We start from the raw sequence: 16,134 nt of genomic DNA, 5'->3' as shown, positions 1-16,134 counted from the left end.
CTATTAGTCCCATCCCTCCATGCCCTCACCACCCCACCTGCCCACACCAGCCACCTCCCCAGGCTCAGTCCTACTCCCACTCCACCTGCCCACACCAGCCACCTCCCCAAGCTCAGTCCTACTCCATGGAAAGACACAGGCTTTGAAGACAGGTAGACTTGAGTTCAAATTTAACACTATTACTTTCTAGGTATGTGACCTTGGGTAGTTCACTTAACCTCTTTGTACCTCAGTTTCTTCATCAGTAAATTGGACATAATGATACCTACTCATAGATAAAGCATCTGGCTTGTTAGTTCCCAAACTTACTTTCTCTTAGTTTCCAAACCTTTCTAGAGGTTCAAAGCCCCTTCAGATAAGGCTTAGCACATCACTCACAGCAAGAAGTTCTAATCTGCAGGACACCCTCTTGTTTCGCAAACTCCCCCACTCACACTGGCCTTCTCTGAACTGACCAGTTACCATAGCAACCTCTCAGATGGAGTATCCCACCAAGGACTGGAAACAGCCCCTCTCCATGCAGACAGCCTCTCCTTCAGGCTGAATCTCATCCTATGCTCTGTGACCCTTTCTGGGGCTTGTGCTGTGACTGCAGGGCTGCCCTCCCTCTGCCAGTCTTTGCAGCCAAGGCCCTTAACCTTTCCTTCCTGTCATTGCCTTTCCTGTGGGCTGCATGCAGACAAGTAAGTGAGGACTGTGAAGATGCTTTTCCAGAAGCTACATATACTTTCTGCAAAAATATATGTTAGGAGCCACTTTGGGACTTGGCTTTAGAGCTCAAAATGCTTCCTTCTCAGCACCCTCAAGGATGGTTGTTCTTCATCCACAGAGAACAAATTTGATATTTGTAAACTGCCACATTGTAATATAAGGAAACTGTGGCTAGAAATTGAGGGCTCTGGTGCACCCATCCCTTCTTCAGAGGGGCTGCTTCTCTACGGTTTTCAGTGTCTTCATTTATAAAAGGGGTTTAGTTGTGAGGATCCAACAAAATGAAGTGGTAATGAAAATGATGTCAAATCAAAGCAAAGCAAGCAGTAATTGCCAATGCTGTTAACCTCTTAGGCACTTTCTCCTGGAACTTCCAGGTTACAACCTCTGTAAGAGTAGAAACTTCTGGCATCCTGTTCCACATTGTTTCCCTCAAACCTAGTCCATTGTCTGAAATGGAGATGGCTCTCCATAAATATTTGCAGATTGGTTGACCAGTTGACTTCTCTGTCTTTGCAATGAAGAGGTTGCATTTAATTATCTTAAGCTTCTTCTCCCACCAGCTGTAAAATGCTGCCTACCCATAGGATGGGGGCTGCAGACAGCGATTAACCCTTTTTTGTTTTAATCAAAAATGAGGTCCAACCAAAAAGAAATGAAATTTAATTTCTTGCATGTCTCATAAATTTGGCATTTTGAAAAGCAATTCCAAAACCAGAATTTGAGGAATGTTCAATGTAATGGCAAGATCGCCAGAAAAACATGTGTAACTTCCCAAAGTGACCACTTTGGAAAGGATTACCCTCAATAGATGGAAATGTTTTTAAATGTTTGTATTTAAAAAAATAAAAATAAAAGTCATATGAGTCCTATGACTTTGCAGTCACATGGAGATGAAGAATGTTCACCAGGAGCCCCAACCTGTGAAACACTGCTGAGCCCATCACATCACAAAGGAGCTTCCCTAACATGAGGAGACAGACCCAGAGAGGGACTCAGGGAGGACACCCAGTATGGTAAGAGAGCCTTCTCATTAACCTAAGACAGCCACTTGTCAGCAGGTAAAACAGACAAAAAGGGAAGTGGGGCTAGGCTGGGCTGGGCTCGGCTGAGGCTTGGATGAATCAAGTCTTCCCATGGGGTGGGGATGGCCTATCTAAAACACTAGCCTCCATTAAATCTGCTATAAAAGGTTCCTGTCCTGCTGATTGGGTACTCCATACACCTCCTAACAGCCACTTGCTCGTCCTGCCTGTACATTAGGTAAGTGCCCTCCCGAGGAACCTCTTTCTCATTCTCAATGTCTTGGTGATCTGAGCTCATAAAACCAGGCTGTCAGATCCAGGCCATAGGTCTGTGGTGTTGGTTGTGGGCAGAAAGTATGTGTTCTGACTGGGCCTCAGGCAAACTGGGCGTGTGCATGTGGGAGAGGATGCTCTTCTGAAGCCATGGGGATCTTTCCTCCTCCCCTGTGGCTAGCCTGGCAGCAGCTTCTCTCACCAAAGCCTATTTTAGCAGCAGCAATGGAACCACCCATGTGCTTTCCTGGGCATCAAAGATGTCTTATTCTTAAGATTAAGCCTCTTTGCAGTGCTCAGAGTATGTGATGCTAGAATCAGGTTACTCCTGCCAACCTGACAATGGGCTTGAAACTTATCACAAAGGAAGGGGTTTACATGGTGGTCCTCCTCTACCTCAGGGCCATATTTAGGCAAGATGAGTTCATAGACTTATCCAGAGATCTGAGGGATAACTAAAAAGTCATTATTTTTACTGGCTAGAGGACAATGGTTAGGGTTTGCCATGTAGTAAGCAACAAAAATTCAGGATCTTTTGATTTCTCTGTTGAGATACAATAGTCTGAGTTTTGTACTTCGGTGTAAAAAGCAAAGTTGGCTTAAAATTTTTGACTACTGCAGGGTAGAAAGGACGCTTCCTGAAGAGCCCACCTGAGGTCGGTAGCTTTTAAAATCCTTCTGGCCACATTGTCCCACTTTCCCCAAGGTCAAGTCTTCCTCCTTCCTGCCTCTCTTCACAGTCCTATCTCTGTACTCAGGCCTCCCTCCTCTTATGCCTTCTCCTTCCCATCTCACAGCACCCTCTCCCAGTGTTCCAGCTTATACAGCCTTCCATCTCCCCCTACATTTGAACCTTGCCATCTCCAATGCCATCTTCTGGTCTCTGAGGCTTCTGCTTTAATGCACCTCCATGTCCCTTTGTCTCTTGCCCACCCAGCTACAACCAAGACTCACTTCAAGCTATGCCCAGACCCCTGGCTAATAAGAAGGAAATCTCTCCTTTCAGTTGGGAGCCATTCCTCACAGGCCACAGCACTGTGGGCTGGCAGGAGCCACACACCTATGGGCAGGCTGACCTGCCTCACAGGTCCCAATGCTGAGGTCACATTCAGAGGAACTTAGGACTTGGAGCATTGCCAACAGGGGGTAGCCCAGCCTCTTCCTGAATACATACCCAAAAGGCAGCAAGAAAGGTGAAGTCAGGTCTCTGGTGTTCCTGCTTGGCCCCACCAGAGGCAGGGGTTGACTTACATATCTACTTACTGCCTGTCAGTGTTCCCAGCAGGACCCTAACACCATAAGACAAACAAGCATTGACTAGATAGACTGTCCTTCTAGACCTAGACTGTATAGTCTAGAAGGCTCATTGCATTTGGGTTAAGGAGATATGAGCTCTTGGGTTTCTTTATTCCTTACAAGCTGTGGGGCCTTGAGCTAACCATCTAACTCTTCCGAACCTGTTTCCTCACCTATAAAAAAAAATGGAGACAATAAGGAGTACAAGAGATTATGCATATGGAAGTGCTTTGTGAAAAGTAGTTTACACAAATGTATAAACATTAGATATGTCTATAATAACATCATAATTACATTTAATTGCTGTCACTTAGTATAAGCCAGCATCTGCCAAGTGCTTTGTATGAATTATCTCTTAATCTTCACAATAATCTACCAAGTACATACTGTATTACCTTCATTTAACAATGAGTAAACCGAGGCATGGAAAGGCAAAGCAACCTGCCAGAGGTCACCTGACAGGTAGGTGGTGAGGCCTGCTCCTAACCATGGTGTGCCCCTCCTTCTCCTTCATAAAATATGTTAAGTAGGAAAGGAGGAGGGAAGACCCAGACAATAGAGACTGGAAGCAGAACTGTATATGCAAGAAGAGACCTGGAAGAAGCAGGAGGAAATGCTGAAGTTGATTTTGGAAGCCCCCATGGGGGCTTTGTTTATTTCTCCAGCTTGACTCCAAAGATGCCTCAGCTACTGAGAAACATTCATGGAATCATTGAAGCCTTTCAGCACTATGCCAGGACCCAGGGCAGCTGCACAGTGCTCACCCGAGGGGAGCTGAAAAGGTTCCTGGAACACGAGTTTGCTGATATCATTGTGGTATGACATACCTGGCCAGGTGGGGAGGGCAGGAAAGCAGAGAGAGGAAACAGATTTGCCTGCAGATGCTTTGCCTCAAGAATCTGAGGAGGCAGCTGCTGGATCCAGGCTCAGTGGGGCTCCTGCACAGCTGTGCAGGCGGAAAGAGGGAGGGCAAAGGAACAAGAAACAGTCACAGCAGTTGACAAGCCTTATCCTTAGAGAAAATATCTTGACTTCAATTAATTCTAATTTGGAGACAAGGTGAAAGAACTCAAAAGGGACATCTCAGGGAGAGACAGAGCCTTTGAATATTCTAGAAATGAAAGTAATTGCTGCTTTCTGCTGTTTCTTAAATCTTATACAGTAACTACTTCTTTTGTCTATCAGAAACTTGATCATCCATTAATAAGAATTCATTAGAAGCATAGTTCTGTGTTATGCAGTTGCTCAAAAATATCAGCTGAGTGGTCACATCAGAAATGAGTTTTGGAGGGCAGATTGGTTATTATCAGCTGGGGGGACACTCTGGAAGCCGCTTTCCCACCCCACCCCCAACCACTAGCAAAAGCAGACCCAGGGCCTTGAGGCACTTCCTTGTCTCTCCCTGCCTTTGGTTTGCATCTAAAGCAACTAGGATGATGGTCTTAGGGACAGGAATGTATAGACACAACAGAATGCATATTCAAGACAACTTGTCCCACCAGACCCCACCCACTCCATCTTGGAAAAACACCTGAGCTTTAGTGAAGATCACAGAATCCCCTTGGTTATGTTCCTGTCATGCTTCTTCTGGTGTTGGGCTTGCTGGAGAGAATCCTGCTCAGGGCCAGGGGCCAAGGATAGCCCAAAGAATCATTATGAGCTCAATCATTCATTCATTCTTCATTGAATCTTGATCCAGTTCTTCTATAGGCCAGAAAGTATGCTAGGCACAGAAGATATAAAACAAAAAGTGCTTTCTACCCTTGTAAGAGGGGCAAGACTGCACAATAAAAGCAATTTCGTGTTAAGGCTACTGTAGCCAGGTGTGTGGTATGGGGCCAGCACAGCTGGGCTCCCAAGTTTGGGTATGGAAAGCCTGTAATTTGAGCACAGTAGCCCAACCACACCTTCCTCAGGGGAGGGATACTGACTTGGCCTCTTTTCCACAGAAACCTCAGGATCCTGCCACTGTGGATGAAGTCCTACGCCTGCTGGATGAGGATGACACAGGGACTGTGGAATTCAAGGAATTCCTGGTCTTGGTGTTCAAAGTTGCTCAAGCCTGTTTCAAGACACTGAGTGAGAGTCCTACAGGGGATTGTGGATCTCAAGAGTCTGGAAGTCTCCCCACTGGAGCCTCACAAGAGCTGGGGAAAGAACAGAGCAGGAGAGCTGAGGTGGGACAGGCCAGGGAAGCACAGCCTCGCGAAAGTAGCCAATATGGACAGAGCACACAGGCCTCCAGAGGACAGGCAGGGGCTGAGGTTCAAACCCGGGGCCAGGACAGGCAGTCTGAATCTCAGAAACAAGAGAGGGAGAGCCAGCAGACAGAAGCTGGGAAGCGTGTGCAGCAGACTGAGAGACTAGGAGAAGATAAGAGTCACCAGATCAGACAGAGGAGGTCAGAGACACAGTCACAGACCAGGGAACAGGACAGAGCCCAACACACAAGTGGACCAGTGACTGGAGCTGGAACTAGAACTCAGACAGATGTGACCCATACAGTGACACAGACAGAGGTGACCCAGGTTATGGAGCAGGACAGGAGCCATCAGATAAGAAGCCCTAGCACCCAATCACAGGAGTCTACCCATGGCCAGACCAGAGGGACTGGGGTCCAGGGTCAAGACAGGAGCCAGACAAGCCAGGTAGTGACAGAACATGTTCAGACACTGGGAGGGGCCACCCAGGCCATGGAGCAGGACAGGAGCCATCAGATAAGAAGCCCTAGCACCCAATCACAGGAGTCTACCCATGGCCAGACCAGAGGGACTGGGGTCCAAGGTCAAGACAGGAGCCAGACAAGCCAGGTAGTGACAGAACATGTTCAGACACTGGGAGGGGCCACCCAGGCCATGGAGCAGGACAGGAGCCATCAGATAAGAAGCCCTAGCACTCAATCACAGGAGTCTACCCATGGCCAGACCAGAGGGACTGGGGTCCAGGGTCAAGACAGGAGCCAGACAAGCCAGGTAGTGATAGAACATGTTCAGACACTGGGAGGGGCCACCCAGGCCATGGAGCAGGGCAGGAACTATCAGATAAGAAACCCTAGCACCCAATCACAGGAGTCTACCCATGGCCAGACCAGAGGGACTGGGGTCCAGGGTCAAGACAGGAGCCAGACAAGCCAGGTAGTGATAGAACATGTTCAGACACTGGGAGGGGCCACCCAGGCCATGGAGCAGGGCAGGAACTATCAGATAAGAAGCCCTAGCACCCAATCACAGGAGTCTACCCATGACCAGACCAGAGGGACTGGGGTCCAGGGTCAAGATAGGAGCCAGACAAGCCAAATGGTGACAGGAGGACACATTCAGACAAAGGCAGGGCCACAAACCCAGAGACATGCACAGGCCACGGACCAGGACAGGAGCCAGACTGCGAGGCATGTAGTGGATAGAGATGAGGGACAGACTCAGAGACAGTCAGGCAGTAGTCACAGATGGACACAAGTGAGCCACTATGAGGCAGGAGAGGGGAAGCTGGGAGAACAGGCCCAGTCTGTGGCAAGCACTCTGACAGGCAGACAGGACTGGAGCAGCACTCACCCAAGGTGCAGTGTGACAGGAGGGCAGGGAGAGAGAGAACCCATAGTGATTACCCAGGAGTGGGTAGGTGACCACACAAGGGAGATGGAGATTCCCAGGCAGGACCAGGGCAGTCTGTGCACTGGTATACCTACAGCCCAGGGCCAGGAGGCAGCTCAGTCAGAAGGGAAACGAAGCCTCACAGCCAAGGGGCTGTATTCCTACTTCAAAAGCAACAAGCCATGAGTGTTCCAGGCCCAGACTCCAATGCCCAGTACCAGAAGAAAACAGCTGCAGAGGGGTTGACTTGTCCGGCCCTGGCCAGTCCAGTTGGCATGTCTCTTGACATCAGCTCTTAATCATGGTGTTTCTCTCTTAGGTCTTTCTCAATGATAACATTTCTGCAAGGTGCTTTCTACCCTAAACTCTTTTCTCATCTGCTCTACTGTGCGAATACTCTCATAAACAGGAAGACACAGAGCCAGTCATCCATTTGTGCTAAATTCTCCTCAGTTTGTAGGGGTTTTCAGAGCTACTTTTATCTCTTCCATCTGTCCATTGACCCATCTAACCTAAAGCAGCAATAAAACCTTCCTGAGCAACTCAGCTCTGTGTCCCTTTCAGTCACTATTGACATGATGGGCTTAGGGCTACAGAGCCATGGTAATGAACTAGACATGGTCCCTACCCTAGAAGAGCAACTGGTTGAGAAAATATTGCACTATATTCCAAGAGTTATAAACATGTGAAAAGAGCAGATATCATATTTTTATACTTAGTAGAGATGGATAATAAAAGTTTTCAACCAGAAAAGGCTTTTTTGCAAGGCTCTTAAAAGACAAGCAGGATTTAGGTAGGTAGGTAACATTCTAATTCTAGAGTGTTAAGTCTCTGTTCACATGTAAGTTCATATAAGAAGTCTGATTTAAGGTTACTAATAAATGGAAGAAGGCTGCTGGGGACTATGTAAGTGAGAAGGGAAAGGCATGTGCTACCAGGAACTACGCCAGGAACCAGAACCTGGCTCCTCCTGTGTGTCAGCTCTGACCTCTCTTTATGTCTCATTAGCTGGATATGAAAAAGTTATGGGGTAGAAATTTTAACTCTGGTTTATTGTCACAATCACCTCAGAAGTAGTTTTTAAAATATAGTTTTATTCATATAACACCAGAGACTCTGGGTCCACAGGTTTCTAGTGGAGGTTACAAAACCTGTGTAAAAACTTATGGGGGCTTCTGCCTCTGATAGGTGTGTCAGACTAGATACTCTGAAGGTCCTTGCACAACAAAATAACTAGATCCTGCATAAAGAATATTTTCCATTTCATTTTGTTTTACAAGAAGTAAGAGCAATCTCTAAGGAGAAAACAAAATGTGTTAGGGTGAATAACAACCCTTAGGTGGGGGAGAAGTTATGGGGGTGGAGTAGTAGGGTGACCCTATGCTTGCCTTGTCCCTTGACACAGCTAGATAAACATCAAATCATTCTGAACACTTAAGAAATCTATCTGGGGATTGAGAGAACAAACTGCATAACTAGAGGGAGAGAAGAGGCCACTCGTGGAAGGTAGGAGGTTCAGAAATATGATTTGAGGGATAAAAAAGTCATGGAGACTATAGAGGAGAGGGAGCCCTGATCAGATAGAGAGGAGAGAGAAAGAGAACAGGGCACAGGGCATTGCATAAGAAAAACAATTCCCCAAAATCATTGATGGGGAAAACAAGAGGGGCTGATTATTGCAAGTTTTTACAAGCAGCAGAGCTCAAAGTCTGACATTTTAGAAGTCTGTGAGATTGCCAGGGTAAAGCCTGGTGGGTGTAGAGGCATTTCTGTGGAGAAGGATAGAGGCCTAGAAGTGGGGAGTGTGGCTAAGAGAGATAGTTCCCCTTCTTGGAGTGCATTGGGAGAGGTGGCATGGCCTGTCTGGGGACAAATGAGCCAGTGAGCCCCATAAGAGTAGAGACACCTGCTGAGGGGAGCTAACCTGGACACTAGTTTTTTGCTGAACTTTAAACTCCTAACACCTGCACATTCTTGAAACTGCCTTCAGGGACAAACCAGCACCATCCCTGGTGCATGGAGACCCTCCTCAGAGGATCAGCACCGGTCTGTGCCCCACCAGATCCTTAAAATTTGGAGTTTTAACCCAGCCCATGTGCCTGAGATAAAACACAGGAGCATGGCCTTCCAGGTGGACAGACAACCTAGACACAGATAGGGAGAAGGCAGTGTTCTTTTTTTTAATTTTATTTATTTATTCATGAGACACACACACACACACACACACAGAAAGAGAGAGAGAGAGGCAGAGACACAGGCAGAGGGAGAAGCAGGTTCCATGCAGGGACCCCAACGTGGGACTCAATCCTGGATCTGCAGGATCAAGCCCTGGGCCAAAAGCGGCACTAAACCACTTAGCCACCCAGGATGCCCTGAAGGCAGGGTTCTGACAGAAGTCAGGGACACAAGAGGGAAGATTGTTGCTCTTCTGTAAAGCCTTCCTGAATAGTGGCAGATGCAAATGCCCCACCCTGGGGACAAGAGAGTGGGCTAACACCATTTGCACCCCCACCTAGGAGCACTGACCAAGTGCAGACAGCATATACCAGAAACATTCCTGAAGCACCAGGATCTGGACAGAATAGGACCTCTTTGTCATAAAGCCAATACTCTCAGGAGCAATAAACATAACAGGCTTTCCTACACATAAAAGACAGAGACCTGGGTGAAATGCCAAAGTTGAAGAATTGATCCCAAAAGAAAAAACAGAGATCTAAAAGCAACAGAGATCTAATAGCCAGAGATCTAATAGCAACATATGGAAGTAATATGTCTGATTTAGAATTTAAAACAACAATCAGGGATCCCTGGGTGGCGCAGCGGTTTGGCGCCTGCCTTTGGCCCAGGGCGCGATCCTGGAGACCCGAGATCGAATCCCATGTCGGGCTCCCGGTGCATGGAGCCTGCTTCTCCCTCTGCCTGTGTCTCTGCCTCTCTCTCTCTCTCTCTGTGTGACTATCATAAATAAATAAAAATTAAAAAAAAAAAAATAAAACAACAATCATAAGATTACTAGCTAGGCTTCAGAAAAGCATAGAAGACAACAGGGAGTCCCTTACCACAGAGATAAAAGACCTAAACACTAGCCAAGCTAATTTTTTTAAAACTATAACCGAGATGCAAAACCAACTGGATGTAATTACCACAAGGATGGAAGAAGTGGAGGAATGAATAAGTGATATAGAAGATAGAATTATGGAAAATAATGAAGCTGAAAATAATGTAGACTTAGGAAACTCAATGACTCTATAAAGTGTAATAATATTCATATCATAGGTGTTCCAGAAGAAGAGGGGTGGGGGAAAGGGCAGAAGGTTTACTTGAGAAAATTATAGCTGAAAATTTCCCTAATCTGAGGAAGGAAACAGACATCTAAATCTGGGAAACACAGAGAACTCCCATTAAAATCAACAAAAACAGGTCAACACCAAGACATATTTGTAGTAAAATTAGGAAAACACAGAAATAATGAAAGAATCCTTAAAGCCACAAGGGAGCAAAGGTCATTAACCTACAAGGGAAGACAGATCACGTTCACAGCAGAAATGTGGCAGGCCAGAAAAAAGTGGCATGATATATTAAACACACAAAATGGGAAAAATCTGCAGCCAAGCATACTTTATCAGCAAGGCTGTCATTCAGAATAGAAGGAGAGATAACGAGTTTTCCAGGAAAACAAAAACTAAAGGAGTTTTTGACCACTAAACCAGCATGCAGGAAATATTAAAGGAGACTTTGAGGGGGAAAGAAAGACCAAAAGCAACAAAGGCTAGAAAGGAACAGTGAACATCTCCAGAAATATAGACTTTACAGTAATACAATGACACTAAATTCATATCTATCAATAATCACTCTGAAAATAAATGGACTAAATGCTCCAATCAGAATATATAGAGTATCAGAATAAATTAAAAAAACAAGACTCTTCGGAGAAGGACAAACATTATATGGTCTCATTCATTTGGGGAATATAAAAAATTGTGAAAGAGAATAAAGGGGAAAGGAGAAAAAATGAGTGGGAAATATCAGAAAGGGATACAGAACATGAAAGACTCCTAACTCTGGGAAACGAACTAGGGTTGGTGGAATGGGAGGTGGCTGGGGGGGGGGGGTGTGGAGGTGACTGGGTGATGGGCACTGAGGTGGGCACTTGACAGGATGAGCACTGGGTGTTATTCTATATGTTGGCAAATTGAACACCAATAAAAAATAAATTTATAAAAAAACCCGAGACTCCTCTATATGCTGCCTACAAGAGACTCATTTTACACCTAAGGACATCTGAAGATTGAAAGTGAAGGGATAGGGGCACCTGTGTGGCTCAGTGGTTGAGCATCTGCCTTTGGCTCAGGTCATGATCCCGGGGTCCTAAGATTGAGTACCACATCGGGCTCCCTGCATAAAACCTGCTTCTCCCTCTGCCTACGTCTCTCATGAATAAATAAATAAAATCTTTTAAAAAAATGAAAGTGAGGGGATGAAGAAATATTTATCATGGTAACGGGCATTAAAAAAAAAAAAAGCCAGAGTAGCCATACTTACATCAGAAAAACTAGATTTTAAGCCAAAGAGTGTAACAAGAGATGAAGGGCACTATATCATAATGAAAGGGTATGTCCAACAAGAAGATCTAACAATTATATATTTTTATGCCCCTAACTTGGGAGCACTCAAGTATATAAGTCAATTAATAACAAACATGAAGAAACACATTGATAATACAATAATAGTAGGGTGCTTTAACACCCTCCTTGCAGCAATGGACATATTATCTAAACCAGAAAATCAACAAGGAAACAATGGATTTGAATGACACACTGGACCAGATGGATTTAGCAGATATATTCAGAACATTTCATCCTAAGGCAGAATACACATTCTTTTTGAGTGTACATGGGATGTTTTCCAGAATAGATCACATACTGGGTCACAAAGCAGGCCTCAACCAGGACAAAAAGATTAAGATCAGACCACAAAGATATGAAACTTGAAAGTCAACCACAAGAAGAAATTGGAAAGACCACCAATACATGGAGATTAAAGAACATCCTCCTGAAGACTGAATGGGTTAACCAGAAAATTAAAGAAGAAATTTAAAAATATATGGAATCATGTGTAAATTAAACACAACAGTCCAAAACCTTTCAGAAGCAGCAAAGGTAGTCCTAAGAGGGAATTACGCTGCAATACAGGCCTACTTCAAGAAGGAAGAAAATCTCAAAGACACAACCTAATCTTATACCTAAAGGAGCTAGAAAAGAGATAGCAATAAAGCCTAAACTACCAAAACTGAAACAGGAAGAAATAACAACTTTGAACAGACTGATAACTAGCAAAGAAAGTGAATCAGTAATAAAAAAAATCTCCCAACAAACAGAAGTCCAGGCCCAGATGGCTTCCCAGGGTAATTCTATCAAATATTTGAAGAAGAGCTAATAGCTATTCTTCTCAAACTATTCCCCAAAAATAGAAATGGAAAGAAAATTTCCAAATTGATTCTATGACACTAACATTACCGTGATTCCAAAACCTTTAGACAAAGAGACCACAAAAAAGAACAATTACAGGATGCCAAAATTCTCACCATGGTACAAGCCAATAGGATCCAACAGTACATTAAAAGGATTACTTACCACAATCAAATGTGATTTACTCCTGGGACACAAGGGTGGTTCAACCTTAGCAAATCAATCAATGTGATACATCACACTAATAAAAGAAAGGAAACAAACTATATGATCCTCTCAATTGATGCAGGAAAAGCATCCAACAAAATATAGCATCTTTTCTTGACCAAAACTCTCCACAGTGTAGGGATGGAAGGAACATATCTCAATATGATAAAAGCCATCTATAAAAAGCCCACAGTGAATATCATTCTCAATGGAGAAAACTGAGAGCTTTTCCCCTAAAGTCAGGAACAACACAGGGATGTCCACTCTCAACACTGTTGTTCAACATAGTACTAAGTCCTAGCCTCAGCAATTAGACAACACAAAGAAATAAAAGGCATTCAAGTCAGCAAAAAGAAATCAAACTCTCACTCTTCACAGATGACATGATATCTTATGTGGAAAACCCAAAAGAACATACCCCAAGATTGCTAGAACTCATACAGCAATTTGGCAATGTGGTAAGATATAAAATCAATGCCCAGAAATCAGTTGCATTTCTATACACTAACAATGAGACTGAAAAAAGAGAAATTAAGGAATCGATCTCACAGCTGCACTAAAAACCATAAGATACCTAGGAATAAACCTTAACTAAAGAGGCAAAATATCCATACTCTAAAAACTATAGAACACTTAGGAAAGAAATTGAAGAAGACACAAAGAGATGGCAAAACATTCCATGCTCATGGATTGGAAGAATAAATATTGTTAAAATGTCTATGCTACTCAGAGCAATCTACACTTTCAATGCAATGTATTGAAATTTTCAAATGAACATTTTTCACAGAGCTGGAACAAATAATCTAAAACTTGAGTGGAACCAGAAAGGACCCTGAATACCCAGAGGAATGTAGTAGAAGAAAACCAAAGCTGGTGGCATCACAATGCCGGACTGCAAGTTCTATTACGAAAGTATTACAAAACCATCAAGACAGCATGCTACTGGCACCAAAAACAGACACATAGATCAATGGAACAGAATAGAGAACCCAGAAATGGATCCTCAACTCTATGGTCAACTGATCTTCGACAAAGCAGGAAAGAATATCCAATGGAAAAAGAACAGTCTTTCAACAAATGGTGCTGGGAAATTGAATAGCCACCTGCAGAAGAATGAAACTGGACCACTTTCTTACACCATACACAAAAATAAACTCAAAATGGATGAAAGACCAAAATGTGAGACAAATCCATCAAATCCCAGAGGAGAACACAGGCAGCAACCTTTTCAACCTCAGCCACAGAAACTTTTTGCCAGATATGTCTCCAAAGGCAAAGGAAACAAAAGCAAAAATGAACTATCAGGACTTCATCAAGATAAAAAGCTTCTCCATAGCAAAGCAAACAGTAAAAAAACTAAAACGCACCCTACGGAATGGGAGAAGATATTTAACGTGATACTCTATGTAAAAAATCCAGGGGCCCCTGGTTCTCTCAGTGGTTGAGCATCTGCCTTCGGGTCAGATCGTGATCATGGGGTCCTGGGGTGGAGTCCCACATTGGCCTCCCCACGGGTAGCCTGCTTCTCCCTCTGCCTGTGTCTCTGCCCTTCTCTCTGTGAATCTCATGAGTAAATAAATAAAATCTTTAAAAAATAATGGAATACTTGCTCTCAGCTCAAGTGTTAAGTATTGAGAAGAACTGAACAACACAATTAATAAGATATAAAGAACTTTTCGATGATCTGTATTTTTTTATCTGATTCTTTTTATTCTTGAAAATGTGGCTACTATGATATTCAAAATTACATATGCAACTCACATTTGTGGTCCATGTTATGTTCCTGTTAAATAGCATTGGCTCATATGCTGTTTAAAATGTTCCTTGACCGAGCTCCCTAAAGGGTTGCAGTGCGTGCCTGGCTGGACCCGGGAGCAGCTCGGAGGCGGCTCGGGCAGAGGCTTCGCGTGGAGGGAGCTGCGTGGCGGGAGCGGGATTCCAGCAGTGCAGGCCCGGGAGCCCAGGGCGCCGGGGACACAGCCTAGGATCCGGCGCTCCCCCGGGACAGGCAGAGGCTGGGAGGGCACAGGACGGCAAGGACACTCCTGCCGCTGAGCAGCCCCGAGCTGTGCATATCAGCGGCCCCTGCCCCTGGAGCATCCAGGCCCCTGCAGACGGAGAGCTCTGGTAGTTACTGCAGGAGCTGACTTTACGGCTGGAGAGCTGGCCACCACTGTTGTTGTTCCTCCTGGGGCATCACACGTTGAACAACCCCCACTAAGCTTCACAGTGGCCTCACGGGACAAACAGGATAAACAACTCAACCTGAGCCATGCACCAGGCAGGGGACTGAGCAGCTCCCCCAAGGGCTCACACCTGAGAATCAGCACAGCAGGCCCCTCCCCCAGAAGACCAGCTAGAGGTACAGGGGAAAAACAAGTTATTGACCAAACAGCACTAGAAAGTTCCAGGGAAGTCGAGGGATTTACAGTATATAGAATCAGAGGATATTCCCCCTTCTCTTTGTTTTCTGTTGCTTCCCCCCCCCCCATTTTTTTCTTTTCTTCCTTTTTTTTTCTTCTTCTCTTATTTTTTTCTCTTTTTCTTTTCTTCTTTCTCTTCTCTTTTTTTCTCCTTTTCCCAATACAACTTGTTTTTGGCCACTCTGCCCTGAGCAAAATGACTAGAAGGAAAACTTCACCTCAAAAGAAAGAATCAGAAACAGTCCTCTCTCCCAAAGAGTTGCAAAATTTGGATTACAATTCAATGTCAGGAAACCAATTCAGAAGCACTATTATAAAGCTACCAGTGGCTCTAGAAAAAAAGCATAAAGTACTCAAGAGACTTCATGACTGCAGAATTTAGATCTAATCAGGCAGAGATTAAAAATCAATTAAATGAGTGAGTGACATAGAAGACAAGTTGATGGCAAGGAGGGAAACTGAGGAAAAAAGAGAAAAACAACTAAAAGATCAGAAGGATAGATTAAGGGAAATAAATGACAGCCTCAGGAAGAAAAATCTACGTTTAATTGGGGTTCCTGAGGGCGCTGAAAGAGACAGAGGTCCAGAATATGTATTTGAACAAATCATAGCTGAAAACTTTCCTAACCTGGGAAGGGAAACAAGCATTCAGATCTTGGAAATAGAGAGATCCCCCCCTAAAATCAATAAACACTGCTCAACACATCGGCATTTAATAGTGAAGCTTGCAAATTCCAAAGATAAACAGAAGATCCTTAAAGCAGCAAGAGATAACAAATCTCTAACTTTTATGGGGAGAAATATTAGATTCACAGAGACCTAGCAGGCCAGAAAGGGCTGGCAGGATATATTCAGGGTCCTAAATGAGAAGAACATGCAGCCAAGAATACTTTATCAGCAAGGCTGTCATTAAGAATAGAAGGGGAGATAAAGAGCTTCCAAGATAGGCAGAAACTGAAAGAATATGTGACCATGAAGCCAGCTCTGCAAGAAATATTAAGAGGGATTCTGTAACAGAGGAAGTCCAAGGGAACAATCCACAAAAACAGGGACTGAATAGGTATCATGATGACACTAAACTCATATCTTTCCATAGTAACTCTGAACGTGAATGGCTTAATGACTCCATCAAAAGGCACAG

General features: G+C 44.4%; 1 protein-coding gene across 1 annotated transcript; it reads left to right on the top strand.

Moving 5' to 3' along the window:
- Positions 1–1,852: 1,852 nt before the first annotated feature.
- On the top strand, positions 1,853–7,433 carry CRNN (cornulin). The gene is made up of 3 exons (XM_038560620.1): positions 1,853–1,974; positions 3,971–4,121; positions 5,255–7,433. The coding sequence occupies exons 2-3, from the start codon at positions 3,984–3,986 to the stop codon at positions 7,079–7,081; spliced, it is 1,965 nt and encodes a 654-aa protein (XP_038416548.1). The 5' UTR covers positions 1,853–1,974; positions 3,971–3,983; the 3' UTR covers positions 7,082–7,433.
- The last annotated feature ends 8,701 nt before the right edge of the window (positions 7,434–16,134 follow it).

This window comes from Canis lupus, chromosome 17 (genome assembly GCF_011100685.1).
Source record: "Canis lupus familiaris isolate Mischka breed German Shepherd chromosome 17, alternate assembly UU_Cfam_GSD_1.0, whole genome shotgun sequence".
NCBI lineage: Eukaryota > Metazoa > Chordata > Mammalia > Carnivora > Canidae > Canis > Canis lupus.
This window is presented reverse-complemented; position numbering and strand designations above follow the sequence as displayed.

Excerpts from the sequence above, each read along its gene's own strand:
- CRNN (XM_038560620.1), top strand. The coding sequence starts at position 3,984 with ATGCCTCAGCTACTGAGAAACATTCATGGAATCATTGAAGCCTTTCAG. Across the intron at positions 4,122-5,254 it reads AGTTTGCTGATATCATTGTG|AAACCTCAGGATCCTGCCAC; the intron begins GTATGACATACC and ends TCTTTTCCACAG.